Below are 23,763 nucleotides of genomic sequence, written 5' to 3'. Positions count from 1 at the left end.
AAAAAAGAGAAATAATAACATGCATTCCTTTCTCACACCTTAATTAACTTTGAATCCTGGGATTCATAACGTAAGAATCGAGCACAGCATCAAAACGTACCCGTAATCCCATATTAAAGTTGCCTCACGGCTCGGTTTTTAGGCCCTGGGAACCATCACAAGCCACCGCGCAACCACCACCAACAGCCATAGAAGCTTCCCTCGATCTCATTCATTTTCTTCTACAGAATACTTGTTTAGGTAACCATTTGTATTCGTACTTAGGAATATCATTGAGCCAAATTATTTTATTAGTTAGTTTTTTTAGATTATGGTAAGAACTATGAAAGAAAAAAAAAAGAAAAGTAAACTAGTTTTCTTTATTATTATTTTCATCCATTTATTTTATATCGAAACGTACATAAAAATAAATATATTCAAAATTGTGTTAGACATATTTGAAAAGAAACAAAATATGTTAACTCGATCAGAAACCATAAAAATGAATATCAACACAAGTTCCAATAATAACGATAATGATACCAATGTTCTTCCGTAGGTATTTGTTATATATATATTCGTCACGGATCTAGTACGTTACGTGCGCTCAATATAACTTTTGAAACTTAAAAAACACCTATTTTGAATACAACTCTATTTTTAACAAAATTTACAGTGAAATATTAAGTAAAAAATTAAACAAGCTGCAAATCAGTTAAAAATTTGCAGTTTGTTTAAAAAAGTTACTGAATGAAAGTTATCATTGAAAAAGTACATTATTAAAAAAATAAAATGGGTAAAAAGCTATATCTAGTATAAGTAAAATGGATTTTAATAATCTCAACTTTGATTAATTAAAAATGGCAACTATTCATCGTATGTAAACAAGAAGTGGCACCTTCGATGCTCCGTTTTCTTATGTACATAAGGGTTCAAAATATGTATTATGATGAACAATGAAATGCTCTCACATATCGACTTTCAGTGTTTAATGGTAATATAAATAAGTTGTGTTAGGTAACAAAAAAGAAGATTTGAGTTTACCTTACCACAACCATGGCCATGACATCACTCCCAAGGTTTTTTGTGCTGCAAGCCCCCTCTGGAGGTCCATATCTATGCCCGATAGAAGATCCCCTAGCAAACCAGCCATCGGGATTCTTAAAATGCGATGAAAGTCAAATTTTGAGTCCTCGCGTAAAGTTTGCAATAGAGCATTCAAAATGGGGCGAACGAGTGCACATAAGATCTTGCTATAATAATAAGTACTGGGTAGTGCATCAAAGCGAAGGGAACTCTTGGATTTGTGCGTCCGCCGACAAACCAAATGGGGGCACCTTGTTCGTTGTTAAGCATTCTACTAATTCATCAGGAACCTCAGGTTTTAAGTTCTCAAGCATCCACGGGTATGTAGTGAACAAGAATGGCAATTTAGGTGGTTTGATGTTGTCGAATGAGGGAGACATTTTCCCTGCAGTTGATTGGGAAACACTCGTGATACTTCCTTCCCAAGTCTCATTCAAATCCGAAGACTTAGGTGGCAATTACCTTTGCTCCCGTGTTTGTGACAGATACTATAACTATCATAGGTTCGAGCCTGGATTCGACATTGGCGATCCACGGGTGGCCCATCAAGTCTTCCCCACTGCTAATGGAAACTACCGTATAAAGAGCTTGTATTACGGAAAGTTTTGGAGGCGCAGCCCAAACTGGATATGGGCGGACGCGGAAGATTACAACCATTCTGATGACACCTTGTTTTCATTTGTCAAATTAAGCAACAACGTTATTGCTCTTCGCAATTTGGGTAATAACTACTTCTGTGGTGCACTCACAACTGAGGGGAAAACAAACTGTTTAAATGCGCACTATCCAACTATATCAAGACAAACAAGGCTAATAGTTGAAGAGCGCGCCCTGCAAAGAGATATCTCAAATGTAAGATACCGCCTCTCAGACTCCAGGATTTATCAAGAGGAAATCCAAGAAGTATCCCATGCTTTCGCAACAAATGACAGCCCCGACAAAGAAACCACAGTCACCCTCACGTATTCCATATCTGATTCCAAGACCGCTACATGGACTAACAGCGTGTCAATGACTTTTGGTGTATCTATAAAATTTGAAGTTAGTTCAGTTCCATTAATCGTTGAGAATGGGGTCGAAATGTCAACTGAATTTGGCTACAAGTATGAATGGGGAAAGGCCAATACAACGGAGAAAAAGAGAGAATCGAGTTATGCGGTTGTGGTGCCACCTTTAACTAAAATGAAGGTAACGCTCATGTGTACCAAGGCTGCTTGTGATGTGCCTTTCTCCTACACGCAACATGATCTTCTTACGAATGGTGAAAGAGTTACCGCTATCAAAGATGATGGAGTTTACACCGGCATCAATTCCTACAACTTTTATTTTCAATCCTCAGAAGTAGACAAGGTTCATCAAGGAAGAATGCCTGCATTGGTTAATCCTGATTTCAAGGAGGAAATAAACGAGCCCAAGAATAATAAAGTTCGTTTGTATTTCTTGGTTAAGTTTATTGGTTGGATTAAGTTTAAATTGTTTAATAGGTTGTTCTCCAAGTAAGTCTAATATAAAAGAGTTTAGGGTGAACATAAACCCGGTGTGTTAACCTATCAAAGGGATTACAAGTTGTGTAATGAGATCTCTACGTGTATGATAAATAATAATGGGGTCTCTTGGAATATTATACAGGATTTCGAAGACTCCTGATGCAACTATATATATATATATAGAGAGAGAGAGAGGATTATGTTAGAATGAAAACTCACTTGAGTTGTGAAAACTTTAGAAACTCATTCTCAATCACATGTTTTTAATTAAAGATTAAATCTTGTGTTCCACAATTAATGTTAATAAAAAAATGTAAAAGTTTATTTACATTTTCTCTCTCCTGAAAACATATATAAAAATTACTAAAAAAATGTAAAAAAAAATAGCAAAACATTTTTTTTATGTTTTCGATGTTTTATATTAAATGTAACAACATATTACATGTAACAAAAAAAACAATGTTACATAGGGTTTTCACGGGTTTTATCAACTCAAGAGGGTTTTCAAACTATACTTCTCCTATATATATTATATATATATATATATATATATATATCTCGTGTGTTTTGTGTTCCATGTAATCTTTTGTGTATTAAATATATGGGTGTGTTATCATCCAAGGAGAATGCATGTAATGGCATATATACAAACTAATCCCGACCGAAATATTGACACCGACACAGACACCGGCCCCCTTGGTTTAAAAAATCACGCAAGAGACGTGATCAGGCGCTTGAATACGAGGTGCTCCCCGAAGCGGCGGTTAAAGGGTGGGGCATGTTGAACTTATTTGATCAAGTGAATCAAAAAACATGAACACGATTTGCAGAAACCTTATGCGACTCTTTTTATTAATAATGAACAAGAACGGAATATTGAATACAAATAAACTATGCCCATATTTATAGGCTACATGAAGTGATGAAACTTAGAAAGTAAGGCAAACTCTAATTCTAATAATTATAATAATATCTAATTATTTATAGGCTACATGAAACTTGAATTAGAAAATCTAAACAATTTCTAACTCTAATTATAAACAACTTCTAATTCTAATTAACTTAGTCCATGAACTTTAAATCTCCACCATCTTCCTTCACCCTAACGTGGATCTAATTTATAAAATTTTATACTTATAAGCCGGGAGTTTTATTTTTATTATTTATTTTCTAGGGTCTCAAAGATTAACAAGTAGAAAATGTTATCTAGAATTAAATTATGTGTCCTGATTTGAATCGAAATATTCTGACAACCAGAACTAAAGTCTTTGTGATGACATCCGACTTGGGTTGAAATTTTTTATATTTAGCATTACACAACTGATCAGAAAAATTTCTAAGCCTCACAAAAAATTCTTGTGTTCGAGATATTCATTCAACAAAATTACATAATTCAAAAGAGGCGATGTTCTGAAACTACCAGAATCATTTTTTCATACAAATAAATGTTTTTTCAACTTTCACATTCAGGTACTTCTACCCAAATTTATTTCAGTAGATGACTTTATTAAACCAAAGGTGGTGTTCTTGAAGTGCTCGAATGAATTACCCGATCACGTTTAACGTAGCACCGTCCCTTTAATTGCACTGTAATAATTCAAACCATTAAAAGCTTTAAATACTATGGTTAACCAATTTTTACAAAAAAAAAAAAAGCATATAATAATAAGAATAATAATAATAATAATAGTAAACAGAAAAAAAAAACAATGGTCAAACATAATTATTTACGTGCATATTCTTCACAAGTAGAGGTGCATAAACCAGTTTTTATAATATATGGTTCTCGGATAGAACCAAGCTCGGGTATGATCGGATATTAGAAAATCGGGTATTGACAGTACTCGGATCGAGTTTGGGTCTGGGTATTGTCTCTAAAAATCATACCCTATGTACTGGGTTCCAGACAGGTATATAACAGGGTATTCTAAAACCGGGTATTTGAATACCCTATTTCTGTGTATTGAAAAAAACCCTATATTCAGTTTTTTATTAGATATTTTTCGGATATAGATTCGGTTTTGAAGGGTTGCACTTATTTGAAGTATTTTTCTGGTATTTTTAAGGTAATTTCGGGTATAGATCGGAAATTGGAAAAACCCAGTTCTAAGTATGGAACCGTTTCCAGTTTTTGGGTATTATCGGGTACAAATTGGGTACAGTTTTAGATACGGGTTTTAATACTGAATTAATGCATACTTTATCCATACCCTACGAGTAAGGTAAGGTATTGGTACATGTAGTAAAAACTCATGTATAAAAAAGCCATTTATGGGTTTTTCTTTTCAAGTCCAGTTTCTTTCACCTCTATTTATGACACAAGAAACGAGAAACTAAGTGTTATGGGCCTTGAGTCAGTCGAATCATTACAATCTGCCCACTAGAGCTTTATGCCTTTTCATAATTTCTCATTTTCTTGATCATTGATAAAAGGACCACTAATTGGTCTTCTAAACAAAACAATACCTGGCATCAGATCGACGAGTTTGGTTTCCTTGGTTGTCAATTTTCTTTGGTCAAAACCGAATTGAATTAATTATGCTCAAAACGATTTTCGGTTTGGACCGAAATCCAAATTCAGTTGGGAAGCAACAACTTCAAAGAAAAATAAAACTACTGAGAATTGAACCGGTGAGGCATCATTTAAGGGTGAGCAATTAACAAAGTTCTTTGTAAGTAGCTTATAAGTTAAACGTATAACTCAAAATCAAAGTCACCGCATGAATTTAACAGTGAAGTAGCAAGAAATCAAAATAGGTTTGGGAAAACATGAACTATGAAGCAACAGTAAATCAAACTTACTTAGAAATATGTTCTCGCGAGAAATGTCTTCGAGTTAGGGTTTAAAATCGAATATGTGCTAATCGTATTTGGAAACGAAAATGAGAGAATCCAAACTTCTTCGGAAAGAATCAAAGTAAAGAGAGCAATGTCATTCATGCCCCATATACTAGTCCAAGTTTTTGTCAACAATATCGTAAGGATCAAAATGTGACTTACCATATCAAAAATATCTTTTAGACAAGTGATTAGTTAAAGTTGGCGAGAAATTCGAATTAGAGAGGAGAGAGCTTCTAAAATATCACTGTTTGGCTATAAATAGGGACTTGTATTGTTTTTATTTGTGTGTGTTTTATGATGTAAATCAACCATCCAAGGGGAGCTCACCTAGATGGGATCGGTGTGGTTTTAATATATTAATATTTTGTGCCAATTACGAGATCGTTAATCATCTATCTTATCTTTATATTATTTGTTTGATCGCTTGATTTTGCACACCCATCTCGATCACTTATTAAGAGTAAATTAGTTCGTTTATGTTAGATCAGGTTTTGGGAGACCTACAAATATGACAAAAATAATTAATCGAAATTGACGATACTTCTTTGAACACGAAAAAGAAAACTGTGGTTCATTATTATTAATCCTATCTCCTAAATAAACAAATTATAACAATAAACTTCCCGCAAGTCACAACACTTAAGCATTATTTTTACCAAATACCATTATTGTATTAACAACATAAAAGTTTGAGTTATTAGATTTTATAACAAAATAGTTTAAAAAACATAACTTAATTATAACAAGCTTCTTTCAATATGAAATAAGAAAGGTATGAAATTAATATGCATGAATAGAGAGAGTTTAGTGGTCCAAGTTTCTTAAAACAAAACAACAAATTAAGTTGATCAATGCTCCTGACCTATTGATTCGAGCATCTTTAAAGGGAAAGAAAAGCATGGTTCACTAGCCTTATCTCCTATTGAACAAGTGTCAACAGTCCTTAATATTGGTGCCAATATGTCATCCATTCTGTGCTCTATCGTCCTGATATTTGTATACTCCTTTTGCTACTACTATTAACTTTTGTTTCTGTTTATCTTATAATTTCTTAAGTTTATTTAAATTCCTTAGTAGTGTTGATTTGAATAGAATGCACAGAATGTTTTTATTCATATATTGTTGTGTTTACAAATGAAAAATAATAACAAATAAATAGAAGAATGTTATGTTTTTCAACAAGGAAATATATCAAATAAAGGAACGAAGAATCCTTGATTTATACTCAAACGGTCATCCTTTTGAGGTCTTTTGGTGTTGATGTGATCCAAATAAGGAAAAGATATATAGTTGATTATTTGATATATTTATTATTTTCTAACACTCCCCCTCAAGTTGAGTAGTGCGATCTCCAATGCTTAACTTGACAAGACAATTGCTAAATATTCTTCCGTTGACGGCCTTTGTTAATATGTCTGCTAATTGGTCTTCTGATCGGATAAGTGGTAGCTCTATGACTCCATCTTCAAGTTTTTCTTTGATGATGTTTCTATCGACCTCCACATGCTTTGTACGATCGTGTTAGACAGGATTTTTTGAAATTTGTATTGCGGCTTTGTTGTCACACATGATTCTACTTGCTTCAGTTTGGAGAAAACCAATTTTCTATCATAAGCTTACGTATCCATAGAACCTCTGTCACGCCCCGTGCAATTCCTCGGAATTCTGCTTCGGCACTAGATAATGCGACAACCTTTTGCTTTTTGCTTCTCCATGTGACTAAATTTCCACCAACTAGAGTGAAGTAGCTCGATGTTGATCTTCCATCATCTTTGTCCCCCGCCTAGTCTGCGTCAGTATACAATTGAACTTTTAGATGTTTATTTGGTTGGAAGAGAACCCCGTGGCCTGTTGTCCCTTTGAGATATTTGATAATCCTCCATACAGCTTCCATGTGAGTGCCTTGAGGTTGATGCATAAATTTGCTGACTACTCCCACTGCATATGCGACGTCTGGATGAGTATGCGAGAGATATATTAATTTACCTACTAAGCGTTGATATCGTTCTTTGTCTGCCAGTTCCCCTCCTTCTTCCATATGGAGTTTATGATTAACCATTATTTGCGTATCGGCTGGTTTGCAATCGATCATTCCTGTCTCAGTTAGGAGGTCAAGAATATATATTTTTTTTACATATAAAAATACCCCTTTTAGATCTTAGTACTTCAATTTCAAGAAAGTACTTAAGCCTTCCTAAGTCCTTCATTTCAAATTCTTTAAACAAGTTTGCTTTCAACTTCTTCATTTCTTCATCATCGTTCCCTGTAATGATCATGTCATCAACATATATGATTAAACAAGTTACAAGGTTACCTCTGTTTTTAAGGAAAAGCGTATGATCGGAATTGCTTTGTCGAAATCCATTTCCCTTCATTGCTAGGGTGAATATGCCGAACCAAGCTCTAGGAGATTGTTTCAACCCATAAATAGTTGTTTTTAGGCGACATACTTCCTTTGCTTTAAATTTTTTTGTGAAACCGGGTGGAGCTTCCATATATACTTCTTCTTTTAATTCTCCATGAAGAAAGGCATTCTTAACATCAAATTGGTGAAGAGGCCATCCTTCATTTGCAGCGATCGAGAAAAGGACCCTGATTGTGTTAATCTTGGCTACTGAAGAGAATGTTACTTGGTAGTCAATCCCATACGTTTGTGTGTAGCCTTTCGCTACCAATCGTGCTTTGTATCTTTCAATAGTTCCGTCTGTTTTATGTTTAATCGTGAAGACCCATCGACATCCCACAGGTTTCTTTCCTATTGGACGATCACATATTTCCCATGTATCATTTTTAATCAGTGTTTTCATCTCTGTTTCCATAGCATCCTTCCAGTTCTTTGATCCTAAAGCTTGTTCCACAGAGTTTGGAATTTGTTCGGCGTATATGGAAGCATTAAAGGCCTTGGCTTCTTTAGATAGGTTTGCTTCCGCTATGTTGGCTATAGGATACTTCGAGGATTTAGATTGTTTTTCTGGTGAGTATCTCTTTGCAGGAATTCCTCTATTGACTCTTGGTGGGAGGACATATCTCTCGGTTGTTTCTTCTTGTCTTGTTTCTTGTTGTACAAATTCTTCTTGTTCCACCTGCACTGTTTGTTCTACTCCTATCTCATGATTGTCAGATATATTAATATTTTGATTTTCAGGAGATACTTTATCTTTATACTTTCAGATGTATGAGAATTACTTATCTCAGGTGTTAGTTCGAGAGGATTTTCATGAAAAACATGAGATACTTTATCTATTATACCTTCATATGTTTGAGATGTACTTACCTCGGATGTCAGGTCGAGAGGATTCTTGTTGGGAACACTGGTTATTGGTCCATCAGAGTGTTATGAAGTCACTGACTCATCTTAGGTGCTATGATTGATTGCTTCGGATGACGGAGCCCATTTTGGAACCCATTCTAGCCAACTTAGTGAGTCATGTTCTTTTTCCTCCTGGCTACTGTGTTGGGCGGTATAAAAGAATTCGGTTTCAAGGAAGTCACAGTTCATGGTAGTATGAATAGTACGATTTTTTAGACTATAGCAACGGTATCCTTTTTGGTTGACACCATAGCCTACAAATACACATTTTTCAGCACATGGGTCGAGTTTTGTTCGATTGATTTTGGGTATGTGGACAAAGACGGAGCACCCAAATATACGTAGTTTTAAAGTAAGGGCGGGGGGTAGTTTGGTAAATTCTGAAAGAGCTTGAAGAGGGGTTTTTAGGTCAAGGGATTTTGTTGGTAACCGATTAATAAGATATGCGGCAGTAGCGAGAGCTTCGGGCCAGAATGTAACATCCCGAAATTTCTAAAGTAATATTTAATATATTATTTTTCCGGGTGAAATAAACGAGTTAGTGGAACAATAATAATAATAGCAAAATATGAAGACTTAGTAGGATAATTAGATGGGATTAGATATGGACCAAAAGGAAATATGGGCCTTCGGTCCATGGGCTTAAGGGAGTATAAATACCCCCTTAAACCCCAATCCTTTCCATTCCATCCATTTATCCATCCTAATCTCTACACACTCCAAAACACACACAACCCGAACCAAGATCCGAAGGCGAAAACCCGAGCTTGTTGGTGCTGGAACGTCGTGACGGACCAAAACAACATCAAGGCTTAACCGGGTTCGTAGTTCGACTCGTTCAAGGTACGTTTATAGTTAGAAATCGTTCGTATAGGTTCGGTTTGATTTGGGAAATCATAGATCTGTGTTAGTTTGTTATAAACGAACCTAAAACAACAAATATTACTGGAATTGATTAGCATTTGATAGGTTAATTGTTAACCTAAAAGAACCCGTAACCTATATGCCTAAATCGCACCCCTTAAACATCGATGTTAGGCCGATTTGATGGTTGGGGTTTGTAGGCGCTGGTCAGATGATTACGTGGATACCGAAATCGAGTTATTTGGTTAAGAAACGAAGATGATTAAGGACGAACAATAGCTGCAGCCGACAACTTCGCCTGCAAGCTAAGTTCGCCTGATGAACTTCGCCTACAAGCTAAGTTCGCCTGATGACAACTTCGCCTAAAGCTAAGTTCGCCTGATGACAACTTCGCCTAAAAGCTAAGTTCGCCTGATGACAACTTCGCCTAAAAGCTAAGTTCGCCTGATGACAACTTCGCCTAAAAGCTAAGTTCGCCTAAGGGTTAACTTCGCCTAAAGCTAAGTTCGCCTAAGGGTTAACTTCGCCTAAAGTCAGGTTCGATTAGAAAATAAATTAAAACGATAAGTAAAAGTAATCTAATACTAGGCCACCAGATTAAATCAGGCGAGTATTGATACGTGTAACTTATACAGTCAGCCGAGCTCAGTTAAAGAAGGGATTTACAACTATCGGAGGAAGAAGCAGAGTTCAGGTGAGTTTCTAGCCCCATTCCTTGTTATGTTTTCGGGGCTGTGTGCATACTCGATGTGTTGTTAATACATTTATCCTAAGTGATAAGTGTATGCCATATGTGATATATGTGATGGATATGAATGATTGCTTGTCGGTACGCGAACGATCTTCGGATATTGCGCGTACTGTCAGGTTAAAAATAAAGGTACGAATATTATATGTCGAAGATGTATGAACATTACAAATGAATACTTGTCGGGGCGTGAACGATCTTCGGATATTGCACGTATCGACAAGGGGTATGGTTGTTAAATGAATGATGTAAAGAACGCCTAGAGTGTTCTTATGCTATAATGTAATTATTGTATATGTGAGGTATGTGTATACAGGTACACGAATGGTATGTGAGTTCTACGTTCGACATAGTAAGTTAGGATGGCAAATCCCTCTAGCTTCTGTCAGACATAGACTCGGCTGGTGATGGCGTAGTTAAGGACTGCGGGCCTTATACGTAAGGTAGATGATAGACGTAAACGTAGATAGGGACGGTGGGCCTTATACGTGTTACAGATAATAGGCGACAACGTAGTTAAGGACTGCGGACCTTATACGTATTATAGATAGGCATCAGCATAGGAAAGGACTGTGGACCTTATACGTGCTGTATTTGTATTGTGGTAGCATAGGGGAGGACTGCGGACCTCGTACGTGCTATGTATTGGTATTGTGGTAGCATAGGGGAGGACTGCGGACCTCGTACGTGCTATGTATTGGTATTGTGGTAGCATAGGGGAGGACTGCGGACCTCATACGTGCTATGTATTGGTATTGTGGTAGCATAGGGGAGGACTGCGGACCTCGTACGTGCTATGTATTTGTATTGTGGTAGCATAGGGGAGGACTGCGGACCTCGTACGTGCTATGTATTTGTATTGTGGTAGCATAGGGGAGGACTGCGGACCTCGTACGTGCTATGGTTTAGGTTGCAACATAGGGAAGGACTGTGGACCTTGTACGTGTTGTGGATGTAGGATGGTATAGGGAAGGACTGCGGACCTTGCACGTACCATAAACGGTGAACATAGGTAAGGACTGCGGACCTTTTACGTGTTCACGACCTTGAGTACAGGTATAGACGGCGGACTATGAACGTACTCTCGGTAGACTGAGGTTAGTGATTGTAGATATGTATGTATGTATGGTAGTAAGTATGTATGTAGAACAGAAGGGTAACTAGTTAAGTATGGATATGTATCTTCGGATATGTATGTATGTGTATGTATTATATGGCGTCCGATTAACTAGAACTCACTCAGCGTAGCTGACTTTTAGTATGCACGCAGGTGAGTAGAATGAGACAGCTAGCATGAGCGGGCACATGGTGGGCGAATTGGAGACTGGCATCTGAAGACTCAAGATGTTTTAATGTAATTGACGTTTATTTTGAAAGACAAGAATGTTTAATTAAGGCAAGTTTTGGATTGTTGTAACGTTTCATGAAAGTTTTTATATTCCGCGAAAGTTTTAATGAACTCTGATTTGTAAGAACTGTGTTTATGAGTAAATCCGACGCTAAAGTAAGGCTACCGGGTTCGGGGCCTTACACAGAAGGACTTAGGTACTTGAGATTCAATCAAGAGGGCTAGAGTTATTTCTAAGAGAATTCAGTTTTTTCGTTCAACGGTGCCATTTTGTTCAGAAGTGTGGGAGCACGATGTTTGGTTAATAATTCCTTTCGTTTGACAAAAAAACTTCATTGAATCGTTTATGAACTCCCCACCATTATCGGATCGAAGAATTTGGATGTTGGTTTTGAATTGCGTTTGTATCATGGCATGAAACATAGTAAATTTATCAAAAACTTCATATTTGTGTTTTAGAAAATAAATCCATGTCATGCGAGTACAATCGTCAACAAAAAGTACAAAAAAAACAAAACTTTTGTCCTCCAATAACTTTTGCCGGTCCCATTACGTCCGAATGGATAAGGGAAAAAGGTAAATTAACTCTTGTGTTATTTGATTTAAAAGAATGTCTATGGCTTTTAGCCAAGACACAAGTTTCACAACTTAGTGTTTTATTGAGGGTAAATAACTTTGGGAATAAAAGGTTTAAATAACCGATAGATGGGTGTCCTAATCTCCTATGCCATAACCAAGCTTCCCTATTTGTTGTTCCATGAGCCAACATCGCAGTACCATGTTGAGTCACTTCTTCCACATAGTATAATCCTTGACGTTCAGTGCCACGCCCAATAATCGTTCCCGTCTTTATATCTTGTAAGATACAGAACGTCGGGTACATTAATACCGAGCAGTTTAATTTTTTTGTCACATGACTAATAGATAATAATTTATGTGACAAAAAAGGGACATAGAGACAATTTGAAAGTTTTAAAGTTGGTGATATTTCAATAGTTCCCCCTCCCTTTACAGGAACTACTCCCCCGTTTGCGGTTTTTATGTGGTTAATTTTGGGTTTAGATTTTGAAATTATATCGGATAATTCAAAGGTCATGGACTCATGGTGTCAGTAGCACCACAATAAAAAATCCATGATTTATTCAAATTTTCATATGTTTCGACCATATTTACTTCTCCCATAATTTTATTTGGGTTGTTTTCATAAATTATAGAATCTTGGGGATTTTTATTAAAATGGTTTTGGCCAGTATCACACATAACAGCTTCTTTAAAGATTTTATTGGAATTGATATATTCATTTAGAGTTTTATCAAAAACTGATTCTTCAAAGGTTTTATCAACCAAAACTGATTCATCAGAGGTTTGATCTAGAACTTTTAAAACTAAAGGATCAACAAAGTTAGATTTGCAAATAAGAGGATTTGAGAGTATTCTCTCAAACCTGTTACCTATGTCGACATTCATCTGAACATCGATCTCTTCTTTGGCCGATGCAACACCACAAAAAACTCTGCTTCCTCTTCTGATGTCACGCTGGTCGGCGTCATTCCCGGTAGCTTCTGGGTTTCCAACGGTGGTAGCAGCCTTGCCCCCCTCCATATCGGCTTTCTTGTGTCCATCGGTCCACCATTTAGGGAAACCGACAAGTTTGAAGCACCGATCTCTGGTATGTTTCGACATCCCACAATGATTGCATATTAATTTGCTTTTATCGATCAGGAATGTTGAATTGCTTGAGTTCTTATGACCTGCCCTACCCTTTGACAGAAATTCTAGTATTTCTGATTCATGTGGCCCATCAGCGGCCACCCCGTTTTGAGAGGAGGGGCTGTTTGTAAGGTTTTGGCTTTTGAGCACATCCCTGTTTTTATTATTCACAGGCATGTTGTTGGTTCACAGAAAAGAAAAAAAAGTTTTGAGTATGGGTAAAAAAAAGGTCTGAAATTGGGAATTTGAAAGGATTGAATATGCAGATGATGGGAGGTTTAAAGCATGTCGATCCTAAGACCGTAAACACTGCTTTGATACCATGTTGATTTGAATAGAATGCACAGAATGTTTTTATTCATATATTGTTGTGTTTACAAATGAAAAATAATAACAAATAAATAAAAGAATGTTATGTCTTTCAACAAGGAAATATATCAAATAAAGGAATGAAGAATCCTTGATTTATGCTCAAACGGTCATCTTTTTGAGGTCTTTTGGTGTTGATGTGATCCAAATAAGGAAAAGATATGTAGTTGATTATTTGATATATTTATTATTTTCTAACAATTAGTTATTAAAATTCAAATGGCAACAAATGCTCCATGTTTAATATTGACATTAGGGTGGATGAAGTGGCTGGGGAATAAGAGATTGGTAGAGAATGTTTACTGAGGTGGAAAATGTGGTGGAGAAAATGAAACGGGAACAATGTGTGAAATTGGGTGGTTCTCCCCAATTTGGAGAGGTGCACGCGGAAAAGAAACAAAGAAGAAAATGGAGAAAAGCCGGAGCTAATAAGGAAGAATGGTAGCGGTAGAGGCGGGAATACTGTAGGGCCAATATTATATATTGTTTTTAGGATTGTGTATGTTGTTTTAGTTTGCTTTTAGTTGGTATAGTATGTACTCGGTACATTTATTTTGTAAGTTTATTGTGTAAACTTTGAAGAAATGAGGACCCTATATAAAGGCCACTTAACCCATTTCTCCACACCAACTTTTTCACAACTCTTGGAAATAAAAAGAATTTCTCTCTCTCTATCTTCTTCTTCTTTCTTTCAAGCAAATAAACCAAACAAACTAAGATCCGAGATCCGAGTGTCGTTGGTGATTTTCGCTAACCAACAACACGGATTGATCCGAGTCAAGTCTTGAGATCCATTTAGAGGACCTACAAGTGACCTACAATTTTAGAGGGAGAAAATGAGTTAAGTTTAACTCACCAAAAAGATTTTCAGTTCATCTTAAGAAAAGCAAAAACAAATCATTTGATTTACCAAAAAGATTTTATATTACTTTTAAGAAAATCTAAAATGAATTGTCCCGTTTAGAGGGAGCTCCTGCTTAGAGGGAGTCGGATATTTATAACTTTTAAAATTTTTAGAAATTGATCCGACCATTGGAAAATGATAAGAAATCATCTCTAACGATTCTAGCACATGAAAAGAGTAGATCAAAAGCCAACAAGATCATTGCTTGATGTGTAGATAGGCTTGACAAATGAGTAAGTGCCATAGTGATATAAACTTAAATATCTGCCTATGCTAGTGGTTACAGGTTATGAAGCGGTTGCCGACTCCAACTAAAGTCATATTAATGAAGGCTGAAATGCAAATAAACATGTCATACCCAAGCCTCTCTTTACCTTATCACAATTGTCTTATGAAAAATCAGTGTCATTTTTAATTTTTATTGAGTCAAGAAAAGAGTCAAGTAAAATGTCAAGAAAAGCAAGAAAAAGAAAAACAAAAGAGTCAGAAAAGAAAAAGAAAAATCAAGAAAAAGAGTCAGAAAAAGAGTCAGTTCTAGGAATTTTAACTTCTGTGTTATTTCTTCATTTATTTTGATTCAAGCCTTGGACTTTCTCCTGCGCGATAATATGGTATTATCCGACCTGATTGTTAAGGCCCTGAATCTTCTGCTTTGTTTTATTTTCTTTCTTTTGTTCAAGCCTTGGACTTTCTCTGCGCGATAATATGGTATTATCCGACCTGATTGTTATGGCCTGAACTTCTGCTTTATTTTAATCTTTCTAGATCAAGTTAAGTGTACAAAGTTTCAAGTGCACAAAGTCAAAGTGTCAAGTGTGTTAATAAGATTACTGTGATCAAATAAGAAAGGTTTAAGTCAAGTTGAGGTGACATGTGAAAGCAATTAAGTCCGAGGTATGATGGAGTCTGTAATTTGTCAGATTAAATGGGGACCACACAAGCATTGTGCCTAATTGTACCTTAATGTATCATGTTGACATCAAAATACTTGTTAAGTTTAAAGTGGAAAAATTATATCTACAATCGATTTTGGGTTCTTGGCATAATAATGTCCAAATAGAAGTGTGATCTAGAACATTAACAGATAATGTGATTCCATGTTGTGATCTTTCTCAGAAAAATAATTTAGTAAACGTTTAAAGTAAATATTTTTGATATACAATATTAATTTCATCTTTACTCCTATCTTATTTTTGTTTTATTTTTTGTTTCAACTTCAAAATATTATGTACATATTTTCGTTATTTTTAAAATATATGAAAATGCCAAAAAGATTTTAAACTTTTATTATGTTCGTACATATTTTGTTAAACTTTGTTTCATTCAAAATCATGTGTTTTGTTGTCAAGGTTGTTCATGCAAAGTTCGTTGGAAATCTGGGACTTAAACAAATCATTTGCAAGTTGAGAGACTGAAATTGGGAGGGTCTGTGAACAAATTCTTCTTTGACCCTCGAGAGGGTCTGTGAACGAATCTTATTCGTTCTAAGTTTTGTGCAGTTATACATGGACAGGTAGATCAAGATCAAGTCTGCTTGGAGTTGCAGATGCTAAAGCGCTTAAAAGAAGACGAGAACGTGAAAGTTGGTGGTTGAACCTAAAGATGAACTGATTGTGTCCGAAGACAAGGAATGAAACCAGCCGGCTCAAGAAAGTCAACAAGAGAAAATTAGATGTCGAGCCTCCCACATCTGATGTTTCTAAAATTTGCTGTTGCCGATCCTTTCCAGAAAATAAGATTAAAGTTCAAGTCTATAAGACTGGAAAATAAAGAACTGTTCAAGATCCAATCTGGTTCAAGATCCTGGATCAAGACAAGTACTAAGTTTCAAGAAATAAAGACGATGCAAAGAACTTGACGAAGGTTCCTCGACATACTCAATCCTAGAGGGAGATTGTATGGCCAATATTATATATTGTTTTAGGATTGTGTATGTCGTTTTAGTTTGCTTTTAGTCGGTGTAGTATGTACTCGGTACATTTATTTTGTAAGTTTATTGTGTAAACTTTGGAGAAATGGGGACTGTAACATCCTAAAATTTTAATGATGAATAAAGGAAGTTATGTTTAGTGATTTCGCGTAATTGATTAATGTCGGGGAAGGAGCGGGTCTTGGACTTGGATTAATTGAGATGGGTTAAATGAGAATGGGATTTCAGGGATATAAATACCCCCAAAATCCCAAAATATCTTCATTTTCCCCCACTCTCCTAAACACACACATACACACACACCAAACACACCCAAAACCGCCGCCGGCCGGGCCGAGAAAGAAGGAAGGATCGAGCGAGGTCCGGGTAAGAGAGAAAGATTAGTGGTGAGACCAAAATAAACGAGATCCAAACAAGCTCAAAAGGTATGATTCTTGATCTTGGAAGTTTAAAGATCCGAGCTTTTAGTGTATAAACGATCGAAAATGGTCGGGAAGTGTAGTGGGTAGTATTGAACCTTAACAAGTGTGTTAAAATCGCCCGAAATGTTGATCAGAAACCGAAACAGCGAACATCTGGGCAACTTCGCCTTCATCTGGGCAGCTTCGCCTTCATCTGGGCAACTTCGCCTTCAAGCGATGAACTTCGCCTGCAAGCTAAGTTCGCCTGATGAACTTCGCCTGCAAGCTAAGTTCGCCTGATGCTAAGTTCGCCTGAGGTTTAACTTCGCCTAAAGCTAAGTTCGCCTGAGGTTTAACTTCGCCTAAAGCCAAGTTCGCCTGAGGTTTAACTTCGCCTAAAGCCAAGTTCGCCTGAGGTTTAACTTCGCTTAAAGCCAAGTTCGCCTGAGGTTTAACTTCGCCTAAAGCTAAGTTCGCCTGAGGTTTAACTTCGCCTAAAGCCAAGTTCGATTAGAAAATAAATTAAAAACCTAATGAAAAATGTGTTAAGACAGTTAATGGAAATAAAATTTTTCCAAGCTGACCTGGCAGCTCGACCCCAGCCAGGGGCTCTGCCCCTTGGACCCTGCTAGGGGCTGCCGCCCCTAGACCCCGCTGCCAGGGGCGCTGCCCCCGGACCCCGTTCGTTGTGGGTCATATAAAGATAGAAATACATTATGAGAAGTGATAGTTAATTGATACGTATACTTGTTATACAGTCAGCCGTGCACAACTGAAGAAAGGAATTACGATTAACGGTGAACGTAACCGTGTTCAGGTGAGTTTCTAGCCCCATTTATGTGTTATGTTTTCGGGGCTGTGTGCATACTCAACATGTTTGTTAATACACTTATCCTAAGAGATAAGTGTATGCCTTATGTGGATAATGTGAAATGTATGAATGATTGCTTGATGGTACGTGAACGATCTTCGGATATTGCACGTACTGTCAGGTTGTAACGCTACGTATAAGGTAAGTATGTTATGTATGTTTATGTGTATGAACATGATAGAGATAATAGAAGAAAGAAATGATAATGTATGGTTGTATGGTTACGAAAAGGGTACCGAGCCCTAATAATACTCGAGGAAAGAGGGTACCGAGCCCTAATAATACTCGAGGAAAGAGGGTACCGAGCCCTAATAATACTCGAGGAAAGAGGGTACCGAGCCCTAATAATACTCGAGGAAAGAGGGTACCGAGCCCTAATAATACTCGAGGAATGTAGGGCGTAATGCTCTTTATAACATAAGATATGAAAGTAAGTTAATACAAAAGAAAGTAAGAAAGTATGAAAGTAAGAAAGTATGAATGTAAGAAAGTATGAAAGTATGAAAGTATAAAAGTATGAATGAAAGAATATAATGTTATGTGAATGGTATGATTATGTGATTATCTAGAACTCACTCAGCGTAGCTGACTTTTAGTATGCACGCAGGTGAGTAGGATGAGGCAGCTCGCTTGAGGAGACACATGGCACTGAACAAGAATCTGGCATCTGAAGACTTATGATGTTCTAATTTTAATGCTTTAATGTGAAAGACAAAGGATGTTTTGAGACAAGTTATGAATTATGTAATGTTTAATGAAAGTTTTATATTCCGCATAAATGTTTTAATTAACTCTGATATTTAGAACTGTGTTTATGAGTAAATCCAACACGAAAGTAGGGTTACCGGTAACGGGGCCTTACAGGGACCCTATATAAAGGCCACTTAACCCATTTCTCCACACCAACTTTTTCACAACTCTTGAAAATAAAAAGAATTTCTCTCTCTCTATCTTCTTCTTCTTTCTTTCAAGCAAATAAACCAAACAAACTAAGATCCGAGATCTGAGTGTTTCCGCTAACCAACTACACGGATTGATCCGAGTCAAGTCTTGAGATCCATTTAGAGGACCTACAAATACCACCCAACCAAATTCGTATTATGTTTCATCGAAAGTTTCTAAGCAATACTTGAGCCATCAAAGCAATTATCGTTTAAAAAAGTTAAATCATTTCCATAAATAACATAACTTCATCATGATAAGATATTTAAAAAAAAACTACACAAATTTATTTCAACCCCATGGAAAGATAAACCCTATGCATAAGAAGTTAAGTGGTCCAAGATTCTTTCAACAAAACAACAAAGATAATTAAATGGTCCCAATAAATGGTCCAACCTTCTCTCAACAGAAGCTTAAAAAGGTGGTAAATTAGTTGGATGCAATCCGAACCGATTTAGTAACTACAATAAACAATTCATCGCATTAATCCATACCGTCTGTCTATAAAAAGAATGCTAGGTAGTATGCATTTCAAAACCATCTAGCCCGATACTCTCATAATTGTCCTTGTAGCCATGGCAACTCTCCCAAGTTTTTTCCTGATGCGAGCAACTTCTCAGGGTGCGTTTTTGTGTGCACAAGATAAACCGCCATCAAACCGACCGCCAGGATTCCTGAGATTCAATGAACCTGAAATTTTGAGTCCACGAGTGAAGTTTGCAATGGAGAGGTCAGCCGTGGATCAAACACTAGTTCACATAAGATGTTGCTACACCAATAAGTATTGGTTGGCACATTGGATGCAAGGATGAGATTTGGGTTGGTGCGTCCGCTAACAAACCAGAGGAAGACCGAACAAAGATCGGGTGCACCTTGTTCCAAGTTTCTCGGTCAGGCACACAAGGTTTCTGTTTCATAGACATTGCCAGGAATTTGAACTTAGGGAGCAATGATAACGGGTTGGCAGCGATGAGCTGGAGAGAAACCGAGTTCCATGTAGTTGATTGGGAAACGCTGGTGATCCTTCCCTCTAGAGTCACATTCCGATCTGAAGACCCGGATGGCAATTACCTTTGCTCCCGTGTCATTGAGAAATGGTACAATTATCACCGGTTCGAGTCCGGATTAGACGTGGGTGACCCGCTGGTGGCGTATGAACTCTTCCCAACTCGTGAGGGAAACTATCGTGTAAAGAACCTACACTTTGGAAATTTCTGGAGGCGAAGCCCTAACTGGATATGGGCGAACGCAGATGATAACGACAACTCTAATGACACCTTGTTTTCATTTGTTAAACTCGATAAAGATATCTTTGCTATTCGCAATTTGGGCAACAATCGCTTCTGCGGTGGACTCACTACGGAAGGGAAAGAAGACTGTTTAAACGCCCAATATGATAACATATCAAGACAGACAAATATCAAGGTAGAAGAGCGTATCCTGAGAAGAGAGATCTCAGATATCAGATACCGGCTCGCGGACTCTAGGATTTATCAGGAGGAGCTCAAAGAACTTGCCTACGCTTTCGGAATAAATGACAGCCCAGACCATGACTCCACAATCATCCTCGAGTATTTCGAATCTGATTCCAACACCAGTCATTGGTGTGACATTCGTCATTTTTAAAAACCCGAAAACCCGCACCATGTTAAAATTTTGATACTTTTCGAATTACTAATAAAATCTCCGCATTTATTGAGTATTGATTGTGTTATTTAATTGTTTATAATTATTAGTATTCTTCAAGATGGGTCAACCGCCTTCTTCTCATCCTCTCTAAATTCCCGCCATTTGACTCGTTTTTTCCAAGTATTGGATGAACCTAGACTATTTTATTATTGATAATTAACTTCCTAATTCACCAAATTGGGTCAAAGCTCATTAATTTGGCGATTAATATTGCTTAAGACTAGCCTTATGACTAGCTTATGCAATTAATCATTTCAACCTTGTTATTAATGATTTGAAGCCTATATAAAGCCTCTCAAACTTTTACAAATCATTCACCACAACACTTTACACTTTCAATTGTGTTATTGCTTTTCAAATGGTGCAAAAATCCAAGTTTCAAGTTCTTCTTTCTTCTTTGATATGCCATCCTCGGGTAATTATTGTCATAGTTATGCACAACATATCATGTGATCATCATCATGTTTTCACTCTAAATTAACAACCGTGGTTGTGTTTTCACTATCACTCGTCGGCACGTTAATGTTCGATTAAAAATAAGTTTTAAGTTAAAAAGTAACTTTTGCAAAACTAATAAACAAGACTAAGAATTTCCAACAAGTCACGCCATCTTATCATTTCAAGCATGTTAGATATATACCCGAATCAAACCGAGTTCATGTCCAACCAAAAACATGAACCACTCGTTAAACTTGTTTTATTAAATAATATTCGGCTCGGAAACGAACTGAAATCATTAAAATTAACTAATAATTATTGTAACCTTTATTTTTATTTTTTTTTTCTAAAACTAAAACAAAATTGATTAAAAATCAAATAATTAACCTATTTCATTTAACTTAAAAAAATAGAACAAAAATATATTTTTAACAAACTTTTCGTTTGAGAATTATAAACCGAACATGTCGGCCATCTATTTCTTATCCTTCCTAAACCCATTTTGATCATAGTTATCTATTTATCTAGGGTCACTTATTGAACCAAACCCTGTCGGTTCACTCGCTTAAAGACATCTTCGCTTATTTACTCATTCTTGCTTATTTAACATGTGAGTTCTTCATAACCCCATTTTTAATGCTTTATAATGTTTTGGGGTGTAGCACGTCACAAGTTTTTATTTCGTTAGTTATGTGCTTGTTTACAAACCGATTCACTTATATCGTACATGTTAATATTATTCGTGCATATTGTTTATGATTATACGTAAACTTGCTTGCAACGTGTTTATTGTTTTATTGGTGGAAGTTACGCAAATGCAAATGCATACACATAGTGGGAGGGTCCGACGGGACGTAACTGCGCCGTCTAACATTACGACTTCGGTTGTTTACGTAAGGTGGTTCTCATTTCCCCGACTTCTATGGCTCCGGCTAAATGAACGGGATGACGACACTATTTGATTTCATTTATATTACGCTTGAATATTTATTGCATGACGATCGTTGAATCGCGCATTTTATATATATTTATATACGCAAAAACTTATGAAAACTCACCAACATGTGTTGTTGACAAAATATATTATTTTAAACGTGCTGCAGGTTGATATGATGAAGTGCCAGGACTAGAAAACTAGTTATACCCTATGATTATTTCAATGAATAATATTTGTTTCATTTAGATGTAATGTTGATTGTCTCATTATCAAACTATTTGTGTACTTGCGATATTATGGAATAAAATAAATATATTGTCACTATTAATAGTGTTACGAGCTTATGAGTGATCTGTACGTTGCACCCGGGTGTATTCCGCTTAAAGTCGGGGTGTTACAATTGGAGCAACAGTCTGTCAGTGACTTTGGATGTAACTACATCGCTTGAAGCTTCTGTTCCGTTAATCACCACGGTTGGTCTGGAACTTTCAACTGAACTTGGGCGTACGCATGAATGGGGTGTGTCCGAGACAACAGAGCGTACCCGAACAGCAACTTACACTGTTGTGGTGCCACCATTGACTACAATGAAGGTGACGCACAAGTGTAGCAAGGCTGCTTCCGATGTACCATTCTCCTACACGCAACGTGACCTTCTTACCACCGGCGAATGGATTTCCATTGACAAGGACGTTGGAGTTTTCAAGGCCGTCAATACCTTCAACTTCCATTTTCAATCTGAAAAAGTGGTTCCGGATGCTCAAGGAAGACTATTTGAGTAACTGCTATCTACCTACGTACCTATGTATGCATGAATAACGGGGTCGTCTCTTAATTTGGACTCTAGATGTAACATTTTACGTGTTTGTTTTTGTGTTGTGTCGTGTGTTTAACTTTGTGTTCCATGCATGCATTTCATCTTCTTCGTACTAATTATTATGTGACTTTATTTTTATTTCATGACTTTTAAGTGACTTACTTGGTTCTTTTCCTTACCTACTTGACTTAGTTACTGAAATTATTCATCTTTACCGGCCAGCTACTTAATTGGTTCTTATATTTTCATTTTCATTTTCATGAGCCACGTGCAACATGAATTTAAGAGGAACTGTAGAGATAGGGTCCATACCATATTATTAAGAGGAACTGTTATGCTACTAACAGGAACCGTAGAATAGCTGGCACCATCCGTAGATGCCACTTTTTGTTGTGGACGAGGGAAAAGCGACCATGGACGTGGCCGAGGTAGAGGTCGTGGCGTTGGACGAGGTAGAGGTGGTCGGTTCCAACCCAATGAAGATCAAAAGGAGAAAGGTATGGGTCGAGGTAAAGCTCATATCAGATGTTATAATTGTCTTGAATATGGTCATTTTGCATATGAGTGTCCTAGACCAAAATCGAAAGAAGAAGCTACTAATTTGGTTCGTGAAGATTTAGATCCAACACTATTTTCAAGAGTAACGAGTCCATATCAAGATTAAGGGGGTGAATGAAGGATTAATCTTGATAAAGGTTTAAAGTTTAAAGAGTTTTAGTTTGAGTCGGTTTAGTTTATTAATTAGGAATAAGATTGGTTATTTTTATTTATTTATTTGGTTTCCTAGTTTGAGTCTAATTAGGTTTCTTGGTGAACAAGTTAAGGTTTTAGTATAAATAGATGGTTAGGGTTATTGTATTTTGTGTGGTTTTCGTTCTTAATATTAATATTGAAAGAGTCGTGAGGAGTTCTCACAAAATATCAGTGTTGTTCGTGTTGCTCGATCCAATTAAGTCAAAATATCGGTGTTGTTCGTGTTGCTCGATCCAGTTAAGTCCAACACTTTTCTGCTCGTGAACCAATCCTTGAGATAACATAAGAAGCTCGCAAGCACGAGACGTAGAGGAGGAAAACATTACATAATGGCTAGTC

The 23,763-nt window shown here is 36.7% G+C and overlaps 2 protein-coding genes across 2 annotated transcripts; both read left to right on the top strand.

Annotated features, from left to right (window-relative positions):
• The first annotated feature begins 1,035 nt into the window (after positions 1–1,035).
• On the top strand, positions 1,036–2,565 carry LOC143597421 (uncharacterized). Its single transcript, XM_077075930.1, has one exon. The coding sequence runs from the start codon at positions 1,036–1,038 to the stop codon at positions 2,563–2,565; it is 1,530 nt and encodes a 509-aa protein (XP_076932045.1).
• A 16,800-nt stretch (positions 2,566–19,365) lies between these two features.
• LOC143597420 (uncharacterized) lies at positions 19,366–22,636 on the top strand. Its single transcript, XM_077075929.1, has 3 exons — positions 19,366–19,520; positions 19,573–20,394; positions 22,267–22,636. Exons 1-3 carry the CDS (start codon positions 19,366–19,368, stop codon positions 22,634–22,636), a joined length of 1,347 nt encoding a protein of 448 aa, XP_076932044.1.
• The last annotated feature ends 1,127 nt before the right edge of the window (positions 22,637–23,763 follow it).

The sequence above is a fragment of the Bidens hawaiensis genome, unplaced genomic scaffold (genome assembly GCF_021521415.1).
Source record: "Bidens hawaiensis isolate Kalapana, Puna unplaced genomic scaffold, B.hawaiensis_p1.1 tig00048250_1, whole genome shotgun sequence".
NCBI lineage: Eukaryota > Viridiplantae > Streptophyta > Magnoliopsida > Asterales > Asteraceae > Bidens > Bidens hawaiensis.
This window is presented reverse-complemented; position numbering and strand designations above follow the sequence as displayed.